This window comes from Bombina bombina, chromosome 6 (assembly GCF_027579735.1).
Source record: "Bombina bombina isolate aBomBom1 chromosome 6, aBomBom1.pri, whole genome shotgun sequence".
Taxonomy (NCBI): Eukaryota; Metazoa; Chordata; class Amphibia; order Anura; family Bombinatoridae; genus Bombina; species Bombina bombina.
This window is the reverse complement of record NC_069504.1, coordinates 1,048,700,507-1,048,719,515: the sequence shown is the minus strand read 5'-3', so window position 1 is coordinate 1,048,719,515 and position 19,009 is coordinate 1,048,700,507. Positions and strand designations below refer to the sequence as shown.

Below are 19,009 nucleotides of genomic sequence, written 5' to 3'. Positions count from 1 at the left end.
ATGGGGTCTGGATTTATTCTTTGAGATATATATGTAGATGTGTATTTCAATGGAGTAAATAGCTGTATATATGTTTTTACTATATATATATATATATATATATATATATATAGCTCATAAGTTTACATACCCTGGCAGAATTTATGATTTCTTGGCCATTTTTCAGAGAATATGGATGATAACACACAAACGTTTCTTTCACTCATGGTTAGTGTTTGGCTGAAGCCATATATTATCAATTAACTGTGTTTACTCTTTTTAAATCATAATGATAACAGAAACTATCCAAATGACCCTGATCAAACGTTTACATACCCTGGTGATTTTGCCCTGATAACATGCACACAAGTTGACACAAATGGGTTTGAATGGCTATTAAAGGTAACCATCCTCACCTGTGATCTGTTTGCTTGTAATTAGTGTGTGTGTATAAAAGGTCAATGAGTTTCTGGACTCCTGACATACCCTTGCATCTCTCATCCAGTGCTGTACTGACGATTCTGGATTCTGAGTCATGGGGAAAGCAAAAGAATTGTCAAAGGATCTGCGGAAAAAGGTAGTTGAACTGTATAAAACAGGAAAGGGATATAAAAAAGATATCCAGGGAATTGAGAATGTCAATCAGCAGTGTTCAAACTCTAATCAAGAAGTGGAAAATGAGGGCTTCTGTTAAAACCAAACCACGGTCAGGTTGACGAACTAAAATTTCATCCACAACTGCCAGGAAAATTGTTCGGGATGCAAAGAAAAACCCACAAATAACTTCAGGTGAAATACAGGACTCTCTGAAAACTTGTGGTGTGGCTGTTTCAAGATGCAATATACAATAAGGAGGCACTTGAAGAAAGATGGGCTGCATAGTCGAGTCGCCAGCAGAAAGCCATTACTACGCAAATGCCACAAAGTATCCCACTTACAATACGCCAAACAGCACAGAGACAAGCCTCAAACCTTCTGGCACAGTCATTTGGAGTGATGAGAACAAAATTGAGCTTTTTGCCCACAACCATACACATTTGGAGAGGAGTCAACAAGGCCTATGATGAAAGGTACACCATTCCTACTGTGAAACACTGAGGTGGATCGCTGATGTTTTTGGGATGTGTGAGCTGCAAAGGCACAGGAAATCTGGTCAGAATTGATGGCAAGATGAATGCAGTATGTTATCAAAAAATACTGGAGGAAAATTTGCATTCATCAGCCCTGAAGCTGCGCATGGGACGTACTTGGACATTCTAACATGACAATGATCCTAAACACAAGGCCAAGTCGACCTGTCATTGGCTACAGCAGAATAAAGTGAAGGTTCTGGAGTGGCCATCTTAGTCTCCTGACCTCAATATCATTGAGCCACTCTGGTGAGATCTCAAATGTGCAGTTCATGCAAGACAGCCCAAGAATTTACAGGAACTGGAGGCTTTTTGCCAGGAAGAATGGGCAGCTTTACCATCTGAGAAGATAAAGAGCCTCATCCACAAATACCACAAAATACTTTAAGCTGTCATTGATGTTAAAGGAGGCAATAACACGGTATTAAGAACTGGGGTATGTAAACTTTTTGATCAGGGTCATTTGGGTAGTTTCTGTTGTCATTATGATTTGATAATACAGTTGATTGATAATAAATGGCTTTAGACAAAAACTAACCATGAGTGAAAGAAAAGTTTTTTGTGTTATCATTCATATTCTCTGAAAAATGGCCAAGAAATCATAAATTCTGCCAGGGTATGTAAACTTATCAGCACAACTGTATATATTAAAATTGGTAATTTTCAGTATTAGGCCACAGATTACTCAGAAGGGTTTTGGTAAGGTAAATTAATAGATATTGTATTATGTTTCTCATTTCTGATTTTATGATGTGTTTAATGTATGTCTCATATCTGGTGAGTTTTAAGGCAACAGATTATATACATTAAATGACCTAGAATTCCCGGTACATCAGATACATGTAACTTACTCTAAACATAATTTGTCAACCATCTTATATTTACAGCAATCATTATAAATACAGTTATTATACATACAAGTTATTTCATAGTTATTTTCTGAGAGTATTATTTAGTTTAGTGGTGGTTACCCATTTTCTTATTTTATAAGTTAGTATATCATACAGTACTGACATACATTGAATACATGAATATAACATACACAAGTTATTTCATGTAGCATCCCAGTTAGTATACTGTAGTTTATAGATTAAGATTTGTCTCTCTTTAGATCCTTGGATATATATATATATATATATATATATATATATATATATATATATATATATATATATATATATATAATGTGTGTGTATGTATGTGTGTATGTATATATATATATATATATATATATATATATATACACACGTGTGTGTGTGTGTGTGTGTGTGTGTGTGTATGTATGTATGTGTATATATATATATATATATATATATATATATATACTGTATATATTGACAGCAGGGGGTGGTGTGATGTAGTCTGCGTATATCTGGCACTTGATAAGTGGGATTGTGACCTTACATTAGTAAATGTTATATCTAGAGGGGAATTCTCCTGTAAATAAAGGACTTCATATACATAGGTGATACTTCAGTTTTCCCCACAATTTATCTAACAGTCTGGAGTCTGCACTTTTACCAGGAATTCGAAAGCACACTATTTTCCCAGTAACAGTCTATTTGACAGTAAAGTAAAAAAAAAATCTTTCATGATTTAAATAGGTCATGCAATTTTAAACAACTTTCCAATTTACTATTACCATTTTTGCTTTGTTCTCTTGGTATTCTTAGTTGAAGGCTAAATCTAGGAGGTTCATGTGCTAATTTCTTAGACCTTGAAGACTGTCTCTAATCTGAAATCATTTTGACAGTTTTTCACCACTAGAGGGCGTTAGTTCATGTCTTTCATATAGATAACATTGAGCTCAGGCACGTGAAACTCCTAGGAGTCGGCACTGATTGGCTAAAAATGCAAGTCTGTCAAAAGAACTGAAATAAGAGGGCAGTTTGCAGAGGCATAGATACAAGATAATCACAGAGGTAAAAAGTATATTATTATAACTGTGTTGGTTATGCAAAATTGGGGAATGGGTAATAAAGGGATTATCTACCTTTTTAAACAACAGAAATTCTGGTGTAGACTGTCCATTTAAGTCTCTTTTGCTTCATATAATGAAACACCGTGTATTACAGTCTCTTTTAAAGGGACGCTAAACACCTTGTAATTAAAAATATTTTTTCTACAGTTTTCTGATAATGGTAACACTGTTGTTTTATCACATTGTTTGCTCCAAACTCCACCCACCACTTGCCTTATTTAGAGGAGCCAATCAGGACTTGTTACTGGAGTACACCTGGCTAGTCACAGTCAGTATGTTAGTAACATATTAATTGTTTTGCCTTTTCTTATCAGGTTATAACTGCTAAAGCCAATTAGTGACCAATATGTGACAGGGTTAGGCTTCTGAAGCGTGCCATGTGCTCTTCCAGTTATCACAGTTGGAAGACTAAATACATTTTAAAAAAGAATATTCCAAAAGTTATTTTTTTACACATAATTAAACATTGTATATCAAAATCTAAAAAGGTTTACTGTCCCTTTTAAGTCATGGCTCTAATTGTTTGAAATCTGTAAGCCAACCCAAAAATGTATGTGTCAAGCTCTGATTGGTGCAAAGTTGGGTGAAATGGAGCATATAGCTGGGGCACTAGCACCTTTGGAATAATTACTCCCAAGTTAATCACCTTCAAGAAATGTGTAAAGATTGTTCATTGTTTTATTAATGATGATGTTACTGCTGCTTATAGAATACGTATAATAGAGCTTAGACTAAAATATTCCACTTATCACTTTATTTCTTCTAATTCTGTTGGAAAATAGTTGTCGAAGATAAAACCCAGAGTTTAAAATGCAGTTATCCTCCCGAGAAAAGCTAGACAGTTTTTAAAGAGCAGGCTTAGGGTATTTTAGCAGACGCCCCAAAATCCATTTTCAAGATGTCCTGGTGACTAATATTTTTTGAGTTCTGAGGAGAAAGAGATCTATTTAAGGAAGTTTCTATCTCACCAAGTCTGTGATAAATAAATTAAAACAAGTTAAATAAATTCCCAAATTCTAAAATTATCCATGCGCAATGTGCTTTAACTGATCTAAAACTTCCATAGGTTTGTCACTGCAGAGATGTTTTACTTGTCAGTTGGATGTTGTATACATAGTTAATATAGCATGTGTAGTAACTTGGTCTTCTTTTTTAGGGTCACTTGCCCATTTTTCAGCAGAGCTCTTTTAGCCGAGGCCTATCTAGTCTGGCTCCATCTCCACAGACCACTTTAGATTACGATGATGAGGAGACTGATTCCGATGAGGATATCAGGGAAACCTATGGCTATGATATTAAGGTGAGTTATTTGTAACCTATGTTTAATATGAAAAACACCTTTTATTTTCCCTTTTTTCATGGTTAAGATAAATTCTCAAAATGCAGGCTAAAGTAGTGAGGGAGAGAGGGCTTACTGTAAGTCTTGGTAAGTGGTGTACATGCCATATGTACCTCTATCTTAATGGGATAGTTTAATCAAAATTAAACTTTCATGATTCAGATAGAGCATGCAATTTTAATCAACTTTCTAATTTACTCCTATTATCAATTTTTCTTCATTCTCTTGGTATCTTTATTTGAAAAAGCAATAATGTAAGCTTAGGTGCTGGCCTATTTTTGGTTCAGATTCTGGGTAGCATTTGCTCATTGGTGGTTTACATTCAGACACCAAGAGCAAGCGCTACCCAGGTGCTGAACCAAAAATGGTCCGGCTCCTTAGCTTAAAGTCTTGCTTTTTCAAATAAAGATACCAAGAGAGTGAGGAAAAATTGATAATAGGAGTAAATTAGAAAGTTGATCAAAATTACATGCTCTCTGAATTATGAGAATTAATTTTGATTAGACTATCCATTTAATAGCGCACACACTGCTGCATTAATACAAAAGAAAATTATATGCATCTTAACAAATCCGTTTTCTAATATTCAAAACAAGGTGCTTAAGAAAAGCCACTTTAATTGTCTTTTCTGTTAGTGCTATTCTGTAGACAAAGTAATTTTAGTATCAGTTCTATCGCTTACTTATTCCTCTCTTAAATAATTATTATGACTTTTGGATTAAGTTAAACCATAAAAATGTTGATGGATTTTTACGTTTACTATTTCAGGACACTGGCAGTGTGAAGTCCTCCAGTAGTTTGGAACCCAACCTGTTTTGTGACGAGGAGATTCCCATCAAGTCAGAGGAAGTGGTGAGCCACATGTGGACGACATCTTCATTCTGTGCTGAGCATGCTTACTCCTCAGCTTCCAAAAGCTGTGTACAGGGTGAGTATCATCCTATTTCATCAATGGCGGGTCTGTGTCTTATTTAGTCTGGTTTTGTTTTTCTGTGGCTTCAGTGTATTTTAAAAGTTGATTTACAAAAGAAGAAGAAAAAGCTTCAAAAATACTAAACAAATCAACCAAATACCAAACAATATGAAGTTTTTTTTTTTTAATTATTAAAATAGGTATTTTATCCAACATGTTTGCGCATGTGTTAAACATTTATTTGTTTAATTAGAGTCCACAGTACTACCTATTAACATTAATTATGAATTAGTTCTGAAAAACATGGTTAGAAACTGTATCAAACATAAGGATCAATATAAAACAATACATAATGGCAAAATCAAATATAAGTCACTCTGGGATTCATTCACTTCCATTTAAGTTTATTGTAGCAAACATAAAAATCTGCCTGTGGTGTTTTTTATTAGTTGATTTATTTATTATTTTGGTCTAATCTTCATTACTTAATCTCAAACTATAGCATGTTTTATAATAACAAATAAATAAATAATGGGAAAAATGATATCCCTGAAACAGCTTATTCAGGTCACCTACCATACTATGACGTTTTACAGCTTTAATCTATGTCTGACCGATCCTATTAGAAGTAAAAATGTAGCAAGAGTATTTTTAAGGGCATACTGCATGCAGGACATTAGCTCTAGAGACCAGACACTTTTTTATATATATATATATATATATGTTTCTATTGATATGTGCTCTTATTTAACTTCTGAAACATCTTTATCATTTTTGTTAATAGTGTGAAAAATATTTAATTTTTTTACATTTGTTTTTATGGCTTGGTAATTTGTATTTACTGCTGGTTTGTTTTGCAAAGTGATCAATTCTTTATAGTTTTGTAGATAGTTGTAAAAAACTAGTTGATCAGGGATTTGATTCGCTAATAATACTGGTGCCCTTTTCTCAAGCTACAGGCACCCCCCGAAAACAGCCTAGGAAGACTCCTCTGGTGCCACGCAGCCTTGAGCCTCCTGTACTAGAGCTTTCCTCAGGAGCCAAGTGTCAGCTGGAGGAACTTATGATGTTGGGGGACTTGCTGGAAGTTTCACTGGATGAGACGCAGCATATCTGGAGGATTCTACAAGCCACTCACCCACCCTCAGAGGAGAAATTCCTTCATGTAATGGAGGTATAGGGGGGTTAATAATAAAAATAAAATAAAAAATGAGTGTTTTGGGGAGCTGCTTAATTTAAAGGGGCATTCAAATGTTGTTATAAGTAGAATATGCATCACTCTAGCAAGCTTCTTAAAGGGATATAAAAACCATTTTTTTTCTTTCATGATTAAGACAGGACATGCAATTTTAAACAACTTTCTAATTTTCTTTCATGTAATTAGCAAGAGTCCATGAGCTAGTGACGTATGGGATATACATTCCTACCAGGAGGGGCAAAGTTTCCCAAACCTCAAAATGCCTATAAATACACCCCTCACCACACCCACAATTCAGTTTTACAAACTTTGCCTCCCATGGAGGTGGTGAAGTAAGTTTGTGCTAGATTCTACGTTGATATGCGCTTCGCAGCAGGCTGGAGCACGGTTTTCCTCTCAGAGTGCAGTGAATGTCAGAGGGATGTGAAGAGAGTATTGCCTATTTGAATTCAATGGTCTTCCTCTAGGGGATCTATTTCATAGGTTCTCTGTTATCGGTCGTAGAGATTCATCTCTTACCTCCCTTTTCAGATCGACGATATACTCTTATATACCATTACCTCTACTGATTCTCGTTTCAGTACTGGTTTGGCTATCTACTATATGTAGATGAGTGTCTTAGGGTAAGTAAGTCTTATTTTTTATGACACTCTAAGCTATGGTTGGGCACTTTATATGTAAAGTTCTAAATATATGTCTTTAAACTTATATTTGCCATGATTCAGGACAATCAGTATTCCTTATTTCAGACAGTCAGTTTCATTATTTGGGATAATGCATATGAAATATTTTTTTCTTACCTTAAAAGAATTTTTTCAATTGACTTTTTTTCCCTGTGGGCTGTTAGGCTCGCGGGGGCTGAAAATGCTTCATTTTATTGCGTCATTCTTGGCGTGGACTTTTTTGGTGCAAAAATTGTCATTTCCGGCGCCCTAATTGACGCCGGAAGTTTGTGCATGGTTGCGTCATTTTTGACGTTCAGACGTATTTTTGCGCCAAAATTGTGGGCGTCGTTTTTTTCGACGTCACAGGATGTGGCGTCATATTTGGCGCCAAAAAATATAGGCGTTGTACTTGGCGCCAATAATGTGGGCGTCATTCTTGGCGCCAAAAAATGTGGGCGTCATTCTTGTCTCCACCTTTTTTTCACATTATTTCAGTCTCATTTTTCATTGCTTCTGGTTGCTAGAGGCTTGTTCATTTGGCATTTTTTCCCATTCCTGAAACTGTTATTTAAGGAATTTGATAATTTTGCTTTATATGTTGTTTTTTCTATTACATATTGCAAGATGTCTCAACATGACCCTGGATCAGAATCTACTTCTGGAAAGACGCTGCCTGATGCTGGTTCTACCAAAGTTAAGTGCATTTGTTGTAAACTTTTGGTAACTGTTCCTCCGGCTGTTGTTTGTGATAACTGTCATGATAAACTCTCTAATGCAGATTGTATTTCCATTAGTAATAATCCATTACCTGTTGTTGTTCCTTCAACATCTAATGTTCAGGATGTCCCTGTTAATGTAAAAGAATTTGTTTCTAAATCTATTAGGAAGGCTCTGTCTGTTATTCCTCCTTCCAGTAAGCGTAAAAGGTCTTTTAAAACTTCTCATATTTCAGATGAATTTTTAAGTGACCGTCGTCATTCTGACTTATCTGTTTCTGATGAGGATCTATCTGGTTCAGAAGATTCTGCCTCAGATATTGACACTGATAAATCTTCATATTTATTTAAGATGGAGTTTATTCGTTCTTTACTTAAAGAAGTGTTAATTGCATTAGATATGGAGGAGTCTAGTCCTCTTGATACTAAATCTACTAAGCGTTTAAATTCGGTTTTTAAACCTCATGTAGTTATTCCTGAAGTTTTTCCAGTTCCTGATGCTATTTCAGAAGTAATTACTAGGGAATGGAATAGTTTGGGTACTTCATTTACTCCTTCTCAAAAGTTTAGGAAATTCTACCCTGTGCCACCTGATAGATTAGAATTTTGGGATAAAATTCCTAAAGTTGATGGGGCTATTTCTACTCTTGCTAAACGTACTACTATTCCTACGGCGGATAGTACTTCTTTTAAGGATCCTTTAGACAGGAAGCTTGAATCCTTTCTAAGGAGAGCTTATTTATGTTCAGGAAATCTTCTTAGACCTGCTATTTCTTTGGCTGATGTTGCTGCAGCTTCAACTTTCTGGTTGGAGGCTTTAGCGCAACAAGTGTCAGACCATAATGCTTATAGCATTGTTAAACTTCTTCAACATGCTAATAACTTTATTTGTGATGCCATTTTTGATATCATTAGAATTGATGTCAGGTATATGTCTTTAGCTATCTTAGCTAGAAGAGCTCTATGGCTTAAATCTTGGAATGCAGATATGACTTCTAAGTCAACTTTGCTTTCTTTCATGTAATTAGCAAGAGTCCATGAGCTAGTGACGTATGGGATATACATTCCTACCAGGAGGGCCAAACCTTAAAATGCCTATAAATACACCCCTCACCACACCCACAAATCAGTTTTACAAACTTTGCCTCCTATGGAGGTGGTGAAGTAAGTTTGTGCTAGATTCTACGTTGATATGCGCTCCGCAGCAGGTTGGAGCCCGGTTTTCCTCTCAGCGTGCAGTGAATGTCAGAGGGATGTGAGGAGAGTATTGCCTATTTGAATGCAATGATCTCCTTCTACGGGGTCTATTTCATAGGTTCTCTGTTATCGGTCGTAGAGATTCATCTCTTACCTCCCTTTTCAGATCGACGATATACTCTTATATATACCATTACCTCTGCTTATTTTCGTTTCAGTACTGGTTTGGCTTTCTACAAACATGTAGATGAGTGTCCTGGGGTAAGTAAATCTTATTTCTCCAACATAGGTGTGTCCGGTCCACGGCGTCATCCTTACTTGTGGGATATTCTCTTCCCCAACAGGAAATGGCAAAGAGCCCAGCAAAGCTGGTCACATGATCCCTCCTAGGCTCCGCCTACCCCAGTCATTCTCTTTGCCGTTGTACAGGCAACATCTCCACGGAGATGGCTTAGAGTTTTTTAGTGTTTAACTGTAGTTTTTATTATTCAATCAAGAGTTTGTTATTTTGAAATAGTGCTGGTATGTACTATTTACTCAGAAACAGAAAAGAGATGAAGATTTCTGTTTGTATGAGGAAAATGATTTTAGCAACCGTAACTAAAATCCATGGCTGTTCCACACAGGACTGTTGAGAGCAATTAACTTCAGTTGGGGGAACAGTGTGCAGTCTCTTGCTGCTTGAGGTATGACACATTCTAACAAGACGATGTAATGCTGGAAGCTGTCATTTTCCCTATGGGATCCGGTAAGCCATGTTTATTACGATCATAAATAAGGGCTTCACAAGGGCTTATTAAGACTGTAGACTGTTTCTGGGCTAAATCGATTCATTATTAACACATATTTAGCCTTGAGGAATCATTTTATCTGGGTATTTTGATATAATAATATCGGCAGGCACTGTATTAGACACCTTATTTATTAGGGGCTTTCCCAAAGCTTAAGCAGAGCCTCATTTTCGCGCCGGTGTGGCGCACTTGTTTTTGAGAGGCATGGCATGCAGTCGCATGTGAGAGGAGCTCTGATACTGAGAAAAGACTTTCTGAAGGCGTCATTTGGTATCGTATTCCCCTTTGGGCTTGGTTGGGTCTCAGCAAAGCAGATACCAGGGACTGTAAAGGGGTTAAAGTTTAAAACGGCTCCGGTTCCGTTATTTTAAGGGTTAAAGCTTCCAAATTTGGTGTGCAATACTTTTAAGGCTTTAAGACACTGTGGTGAAAATTTGGTGAATTTTGAACAATTCCTTCATGTTTTTTCGCAATTGCAGTAATAAAGTGTGTTCAGTTTAAAATTTAAAGTGACAGTAACGGTTTTATTTTAAAACGTTTTTGTACTTTGTTATCAAGTTTATGCCTGTTTAACATGTCTGAACTACCAGATAGACTGTGTTCTGAATGTGGGGAAGCCAGAATTCCTATTCATTTAAATAAATGTGATTTATGTGATAATGACAATGATGCCCAAGATGATTCCTCAAGTGAGGGGAGTAAGCATGGTACTGCATCATTCCCTCCTTCGTCTACACGAGTCTTGCCCACTCAGGAGGCCCCTAGTACATCTAGCGCGCCAATACTCCTTTCTATGCAACAATTAACGGCTGTAATGGATAATTCTGTCAAAAACATTTTAGCCAAAATGAACCCTTGTCAGCGTAAGCGTGGCTGCTCTGTTTTAGATACTGAAGAGCATGACGACGCTGATATTAATATCTCTGAAGGGCCCCTAACCCAGTCTGATGGGGCCAGGGAGGTTTTGTCTGAGGGAGAAATTACTGATTCAGGGAACATTTCTCAACAGGCTGAACCTGATGTGATTGCATTTAAATTTAAGTTGGAACATCTCCGCATTCTGCTTAAGGAGGTATTATCCACTCTGGATGATTGTGAAAAGTTGGTCATCCCAGAGAAACTATGTAAAATGGACAAGTTCCTAGAGGTGCCGGGGCTCCCAGAAGCTTTTCCTATACCCAAGCGGGTGGCGGACATTGTTAATAAAGAATGGGAAAGGCCCGGTATTCCTTTCGTCCCTCCCCCCATATTTAAAAAATTGTTTCCTATGGTCGACCCCAGAAAGGACTTATGGCAGACAGTCCCCAAGGTCGAGGGAGCGGTTTCCACTTTAAACAAACGCACCACTATACCCATAGAGGATAGTTGTGCTTTCAAAGATCCTATGGATAAAAAATTAGAAGGTTTGCTTAAAAAGATGTTTGTTCAGCAGGGTTACCTTCTACAACCTATTTCATGCATTGTCCCTGTCGCTACAGCCGCATGTTTCTGGTTCGATGAGCTGATAAAGACGCTCGATAGTGATTCTCCTCCTTATGAGGAGATTATGGACAGAATCAATGCTCTCAAATTGGCTAATTCTTTCACCCTAGACGCCACTTTGCAATTGGCTAGGTTAGCGGCTAAGAATTCTGGGTTTGCTATTGTGGCACGCAGAGCGCTTTGGTTGAAATCTTGGTCGGCTGATGCGTCTTCCAAGAACAAGCTACTAAACATTCCTTTCAAGGGGAAAACGCTGTTTGGCCCTGACTTGAAAGAGATTATCTCTGATATCACTGGGGGTAAGGGCCACGCCCTTCCTCAGGATCGGCCTTTCAAGGCAAAAAATAGACCTAATTTTCGTCCCTTTCGTAAAAACGGACCAGCCCAAAGTGCTACGTCCTCTAAGCAAGAGGGTAATACTTCTCAAGCCAAGCCAGCTTGGAGACCAATGCAAGGCTGGAACAAGGGAAAGCAGGCCAAGAAACCTGCCACTGCTACCAAGACAGCATGAAATGTTGGCCCCCGATCCGGGACCGGATCTGGTGGGGGGCAGACTCTCTCTCTTCGCTCAGGCTTGGGCAAGAGATGTTCTGGATCCTTGGGCGCTAGAAATAGTCTCCCAAGGTTATCTTCCGGAATTCAAGGGACTTCCCCCAAGGGGGAGGTTCCACAGGTCTCAGTTGTCTTCAGACCACATAAAAAGACAGGCGTTCTTACATTGTGTAGAAGACCTGTTAAAAATGGGAGTGATTCATCCAGTTCCATTAAGAGAACAAGGGTTGGGGTTCTACTCCAATCTGTTCATAGTTCCCAAAAAAGAGGGAACGTTCAGACCAATCTTAGATCTCAAGATCTTAAACAAGTTTCTCAAGGTTCCATCGTTCAAGATGGAAACCATTCGAACTATTCTTCCTTCCATCCAGGAAGGTCAATTCATGACCACGGTGGATTTAAAGGATGCGTATCTACATATTCCTATCCACAAGGAACATCATCGGTTCCTAAGGTTCGCATTCCTGGACAAACATTACCAGTTCGTGGCGCTTCCTTTCGGATTAGCCACTGCTCCAAGGATTTTCACAAAGGTACTAGGGTCCCTTCTAGCTGTGCTACGACCAAGGGGCGTTGCGGTAGTACCTTACTTGGACGACATTCTGATTCAAGCGTCGTCCCTTCCTCAAGCAAAGGCTCACACGGACATCGTCCTGGCCTTTCTCAGATCTCACGGATGGAAAGTGAACGTGGAAAAGAGTTCTCTATCCCCGTCAACAAGGGTTCCCTTCTTGGGAACAATTATAGACTCCTTAGAAATGAGGATTTTTCTGACAGAGGTCAGAAAAACAAAACTTCTAGACTCTTGTCGGATACTTCATTCCGTTCCTCTTCCTTCCATAGCTCAGTGCATGGAAGTGATCGGGTTGATGGTAGCGGCGATGGACATAGTTCCTTTTGTGCGCATTCATCTAAGACCATTACAACTGTGCATGCTCAGTCAGTGGAATGGGGACTATACAGACTTGTCTCCGAAGATACAAGTAAATCAGAGGACCAGAGACTCACTCCGTTGGTGGCTGTCCCTGGACAACCTGTCACAAGGGATGACATTCCGCAGACCAGAGTGGGTCATTGTCACGACCGACGCCAGTCTGATGGGCTGGGGCGCGGTCTGGGGATCCCTGAAAGCTCAGGGTCTTTGGTCTCGGGAAGAATCTCTTCTACCGATAAATATTCTGGAACTGAGAGCGATATTCAATGCTCTCAAGGCTTGGCCTCAGCTAGCGAGGACCAAGTTCATACGGTTTCAATCAGACAACATGACAACTGTTGCGTACGTCAACCATCAGGGGGGAACAAGGAGTTCCCTAGCGATGGAAGAAGTGACCAAAATCATTCTATGGGCGGAGTCTCACTCCTGCCACCTGTCTGCTATCCACATCCCAGGAGTGGAAAATTGGGAAGCGGATTTTCTGAGTCGTCAGACATTGCATCCGGGGGAGTGGGAACTCCATCCGGAAATCTTTGCCCAAGTCACTCACCTGTGGGGCATTCCAGACATGGATCTGATGGCCTCTCGTCAGAACTTCAAAGTTCCTTGCTACGGGGCCAGATCCAGAGATCCCAAGGCGGCTCTAGTGGATGCACTAGTAGCACCTTGGACCTTCAAACTAGCTTATGTGTTCCCGCCATTTCCTCTCATCCCCAGGCTGGTAGCCAGGATCAATCAGGAGAGGGCGTCGGTGATCTTGATAGCTCCTGCGTGGCCACGCAGGACTTGGTATGCAGATCTGGTGAATATGTCATCGGCTCCACCTTGGAAGCTACCTTTGAGACGAGACCTTCTTGTTCAGGGTCCGTTCGAACATCCGAATCTGGTTTCACTCCAGCTGACTGCTTGGAGATTGAACGCTTGATTTTATCGAAGCGAGGATTCTCAGATTCTGTTATCGATACTCTTGTTCAGGCCAGAAAGCCTGTAACTAGAAAGATTTACCACAAAATTTGGAAAACATATATCTGTTGGTGTGAATCTAAAGGATTCCCTTGGGACAAGGTTAAGATTCCTAGGATTCTATCCTTCCTTCAAGAAGGATTGGAAAAAGGATTATCTGCAAGTTCCCTGAAGGGACAGATTTCTGCCTTGTCGGTGTTACTTCACAAAAAGCTGGCAGCTGTGCCAGATGTTCAAGCCTTTGTTCAGGCTCTGGTTAGAATCAAGCCTGTTTACAAACCTTTGACTCCTCCTTGGAGTCTCAATTTAGTTCTTTCAGTTCTTCAGGGGGTTCCGTTTGAACCCTTACATTCCGTTGATATTAAGTTATTATCTTGGAAAGTTTTGTTTTTAGTTGCAATTTCTTCTGCTAGAAGAGTTTCAGAATTATCTGCTCTGCAGTGTTCTCCTCCTTATCTGGTGTTCCATGCAGATAAGGTGGTTTTACGTACTAAACCTGGTTTTCTTCCAAAAGTTGTTTCTAACAAAAACATTAACCAGGAGATTATCGTACCTTCTCTGTGTCCGAAACCAGTTTCAAAGAAGGAACGTTTGTTGCACAATTTGGATGTTGTTCGCGCTCTAAAATTCTATTTAGATGCTACAAAGGATTTTAGACAAACATCTTCCTTGTTTGTTGTTTATTCAGGTAAAAGGAGAGGTCAAAAAGCAACTTCTACCTCTCTCTCTTTTTGGATTAAAAGCATCATCAGATTGGCTTACGAGACTGCCGGACGGCAGCCTCCCGAAAGAATCACAGCTCATTCCACTAGGGCTGTGGCTTCCACATGGGCCTTCAAGAACGAGGCTTCTGTTGATCAGATATGTAGGGCAGCGACTTGGTCTTCACTGCACACTTTTACCAAATTTTACAAGTTTGATACTTTTGCTTCTTCTGAGGCTATTTTTGGGAGAAAGGTTTTGCAAGCCGTGGTGCCTTCCATTTAGGTGACCTGATTTGCTCCCTCCCTTCATCCGTGTCCTAAAGCTTTGGTATTGGTTCCCACAAGTAAGGATGACGCCGTGGACCGGACACACCTATGTTGGAGAAAACAGAATTTATGTTTACCTGATAAATTTCTTTCTCCAACGGTGTGTCCGGTCCACGGCCCGCCCTGGTTTTTTAATCAGGTCTGATAATTTATTTTCTTTAACTACAGTCACCACGGTACCATATGGTTTCTCCTATGCAAATATTCCTCCTTAACGTCGGTCGAATGACTGGGGTAGGCGGAGCCTAGGAGGGATCATGTGACCAGCTTTGCTGGGCTCTTTGCCATTTCCTGTTGGGGAAGAGAATATCCCACAAGTAAGGATGACGCCGTGGACCGGACACACCGTTGGAGAAAGAAATTTATCAGGTAAACATAAATTCTGTTTTTCTGTGACACTCTAAGCTATGGTTGGGCACTTTTTTATAAAGTTCTAAATATATGTGTTCAAACATTTATTTGCCTTGACTCAGGATGTTCAACATTCCTTATTTTCAGACAGTCAGTTTCATATTTGGGATAATGCATTTCAATCAATCATTTTTTTCTTACCTTAAAAAATTTGACTTTTTTCCTGTGGGCTGTTAGGCTCGCGGGGGCTGAAAATGTTTCATTTTATAACGTCATTCTTGGCGTGGTCTTTTTTGGCGCAAAAAAATCTTTTCTGTTTCCGGCGTCATACGTGTCGCCGAAAGTTACGTCATTTTTTTACGTTCTTTTGCGCCAAAAATGTCGGCGTTCCGGATGTGGCGTCATTCTTTGGCGCCAAAAGCATTTAGTCGCCAAATAATGTGGGCGTCTTATTTTGGTGCTAAAAAATATGGGCGTTGCTTTTGTCTCCACATTATTTAAGTCTCATTTTTCATTGCTTCTGGTTGCTAGAAGCTTGTTCCTTGGCATTTTTTCCCATTCCTGAAACTGTCATTTAAGGAATTTGATCAATTTTGCTTTATATGTTGTTTTTTCTCTTACATATTGCAAGATGTCTCACGTTGCATCCGAGTCAGAAGATACTTCAGGAAAATCGCTGTCTGGTGCTGGAACTACCAAAGCTAAGTGTATCTGCTGTAAACTTTTGGTAGTTGTTCCTCCAGCTGTTGTTTGTACTAATTGTCATGACAAACTCGTTAATGCAGATAATATTTCCTTTAGTAATATACCATTACCTGTTGCAGTTCCATCAACATCTAATGATCAGAGTGTTCCTGATAACATAAGAGATTTTGTTTCTGAATCCATCAAGAAGGCTATGTCTGTTATTCCTCCTTCTAGTAAACATAAAAAATCTTTTAAAACTTCTCTTTATACGGATGAATTTTTAAATGAACATCATCATTCTGATTCTAATAACTCTTCTAGTTCAGAGGATTCTGTCTCAGAGGTTGATGCTGATAAATCTTCATATTTATTTAAAATGGAATTTATTCGTTCTTTACTTAAAGAAGTACTAATTGCTTTAGAAATTGAGGATTCTGGTCCTCTTGATACTAAATCTAAACATTTAGATAAGGTCTTTAAATCTCCTGTGGTTATTCCAGAAGTTTTTCCTGTTCCTGGTGCTATTTCTGAAGTAATTTCCAGAGAATGGAATAATTTGGGTAATTCATTTACTCCTTCTAAACGTTTTAAGCAGTTATATCCTGTGCCGTCTGATAGATTGGAATTTTGGGACAAAATCCCTAAAGTTGATGGGGCTATTTCTACCCTTGCTAAACGTACTACTATTCCTACGTCAGATGGTACTTTGTTTAAGGATCCTTTAGATAGGAAAATTGAATCCTTTCTAAGAAAAGCTTATCTGTGTTCAGGTAATCTTCTTAGACCTGCTATATTATTGGCTGATGTTGCTGCAGCTTCAACTTTTTGGTTGGAAACTTTAGCGCAACAAGTAACAGATCATGATTCTCATAATATTATTATTCTTCTGCAACATGCTAATAATTTTATCTGTGATGCCATTTTCTCCAACATAGGTGTGTCCGGTCCACGGCGTCATCCTTACTTGTGGGATATTCTCCTCCCCAACAGGAAATGGCAAAGAGCACAGCAAAGCTGGTCACATGATCCCTCCTAGGCTCCGCCTTCCCCAGTCATTCTCTTTGCCGTTGCACAGGCAACATCTCCACGGAGATGGCTCAGAGTTTTTTGGTGTTTAAATGTAGTTTTTATTCTTCTATCAAGAGTTTGTTATTTTAAAATAGTGCTGGTATGTACTATTTACTCTGAAACAGAAAAGAGATGAAGATTTCTGTTTGTAAGAGGAAAATGATTTTAGCAACCGTTACTAAAATCGATGGCTGTTTCCACACAGGACTGTTGAGAGGAATTAACTTCAGTTGGGGGAAACAGTGAGCAGACTTTGGCTGCTTGAGGTATGACACATTTCTAACAAGACTTGGTAATGCTGGAAGCTGTCATTTTCCCTATGGGATCCGGTAAGCCATTTTTATTAATAAGAATAAAGGGCTTCACAAGGGCTTTAAAGACTGGTAGACATTTTTCTGGGCTAAAACGATTAATTTATAAGCATTTTTAATAGTTTTTAGCTTTGAGGAGTTATTTTATTCTTGGGAATTATGTTAAAAAAAACCTTCTCTAATCATAGGCAGAGCCTCATTTTCGCGCCACTAATGCGCAGTTGTTAAGGCATGCAGATGCATGTGTGAGGAGCTCAGATACACAGAAAAAGCTTACTGAAGGCGTCATTTGGTATCGTATTCCCCTCTGGGCTTGGTTGGGTCTCAGCAAAGCAGATACCAGGGACTCTATAGGGGTTAAATATAAACACGGCTCCGGTTCCGTTATTTTAAGAGTTAAAGCTTTCAAATTTGGTGTGCAATACTTTTAAGGCTTTAAGACACTGTGGTGAAATTTTGGTGAATTTTGAACAATTCCTTCATACTTTTTCGCATATTCAGTAATAAAGTGTGTTCAGTTTAAAATTTAAAGAGACAGTAACGGTTTTATTTTAAAACGTTTTTTGTGCTTTGTTATCAAGTTTATGCCTGTTTAACATGTCTGAACTATCAGATAGACTATGTTCTGTATGTGAGGAAGCCAAGGTTCCTTCTCATTTAAATAGATGTGATGTATGTGACAAATAATTTAGAGAAAATGATGCCCAAGATGATTCCTCAAGTGAGGGGAGTAAGCATGGTACTGCATCATCCCCTCCTTCGTCTACGCCAGTCTTGCCCACACAGGAGGCCCCTAGTACATCTAGTGCGCCAATACTCCTTACTATGCAACAATTAACGGCTGTAATGGATAATTCTATCAAAAACATTTTAGCCAAAATGCCCACTTATCAGCGAAAGCGCGGCTGCTCTGTTTTAGAAAATACTGAAGAGCAGGAGGACGCTGATGATAATGGTTCTGACATGCCCCTACACCAGTCTGAAGGGGCCAGGGAGGTTTTGTCTGAGGGAGAAATTTCAGATTCAGGGAAAATTTCTCAACAAGCTGAACCTGATGTTATTACATTCAAATTTAAATTGGAACATCTCCGCGCTCTGCTTAAGGAGGTGTTGTCTACTCTGGATGATTGTAACAATTTGGTCATTCCAGAGAAATTATGTAAGATGGACAAGTTCCTAGAGGTCCCGGTGCCCCCCAAAGCTTTTCCTATACCCAAGCGGGTGGCGGACATTGTAAACAAAGAATGGGAAAGGCCCGGCATACCTTTTGTCCCTCCCCCTATGTTTAAGAAATTGTTTCCTATGGTCGACCCCAGAAAGGACTTATGGCAGACAGTCCCCAAGGTCGAGGGGGCGGTTTCTACCCTAAACAAACGCACTACTATCCCTATAGAAGATAGTTGTGCTTTCAAAGATCCTATGGATAAAAAATTAGAGGGTTTGCTTAAAAAGATGTTTGTTCAGCAAGGTTACCTTCTACAACCAATTTCATGCATTGTTCCTGTCACTACAGCAGCGTGTTTCTGGTTCGATGAACTAGAAAAGTCGCTCGATAAGGAATCTTCTTATGAGGAGATTATGGACAGAGTTCACGCTCTTAAATTGGCTAACTCTTTTACTTTAGACGCCACTTTGCAATTAGCTAGATTAGCGGCGAGAAATTCAGGGTTTGCTATTGTGGCGCGCAGAGCGCTTTGGCTAAAGTCTTGGTCAGCGGATGC

At 39.1% G+C, this 19,009-nt stretch overlaps 1 protein-coding gene across 4 annotated transcripts in view; it reads left to right on the top strand.

The window, feature by feature from the left end:
- The window catches only part of KDM5A (lysine demethylase 5A), a 389,966-nt gene that overhangs the window by 289,037 nt on the left and 81,920 nt on the right, over positions 1–19,009 (top strand). For 2 of the 4 annotated variants that reach the window (XM_053718826.1, XM_053718823.1), the window contains 3 exons: positions 4,247–4,390; positions 5,198–5,357; positions 6,296–6,516. In XM_053718826.1, coding sequence (XP_053574801.1) covers positions 4,247–4,390; positions 5,198–5,357; positions 6,296–6,516 — 525 coding nt within the window. The remainder of the gene's footprint in view (positions 1–4,246; positions 4,391–5,197; positions 5,358–6,295; positions 6,517–19,009) is intronic. The other 2 variants (XM_053718824.1, XM_053718825.1) reach the window with 2 other exon arrangements.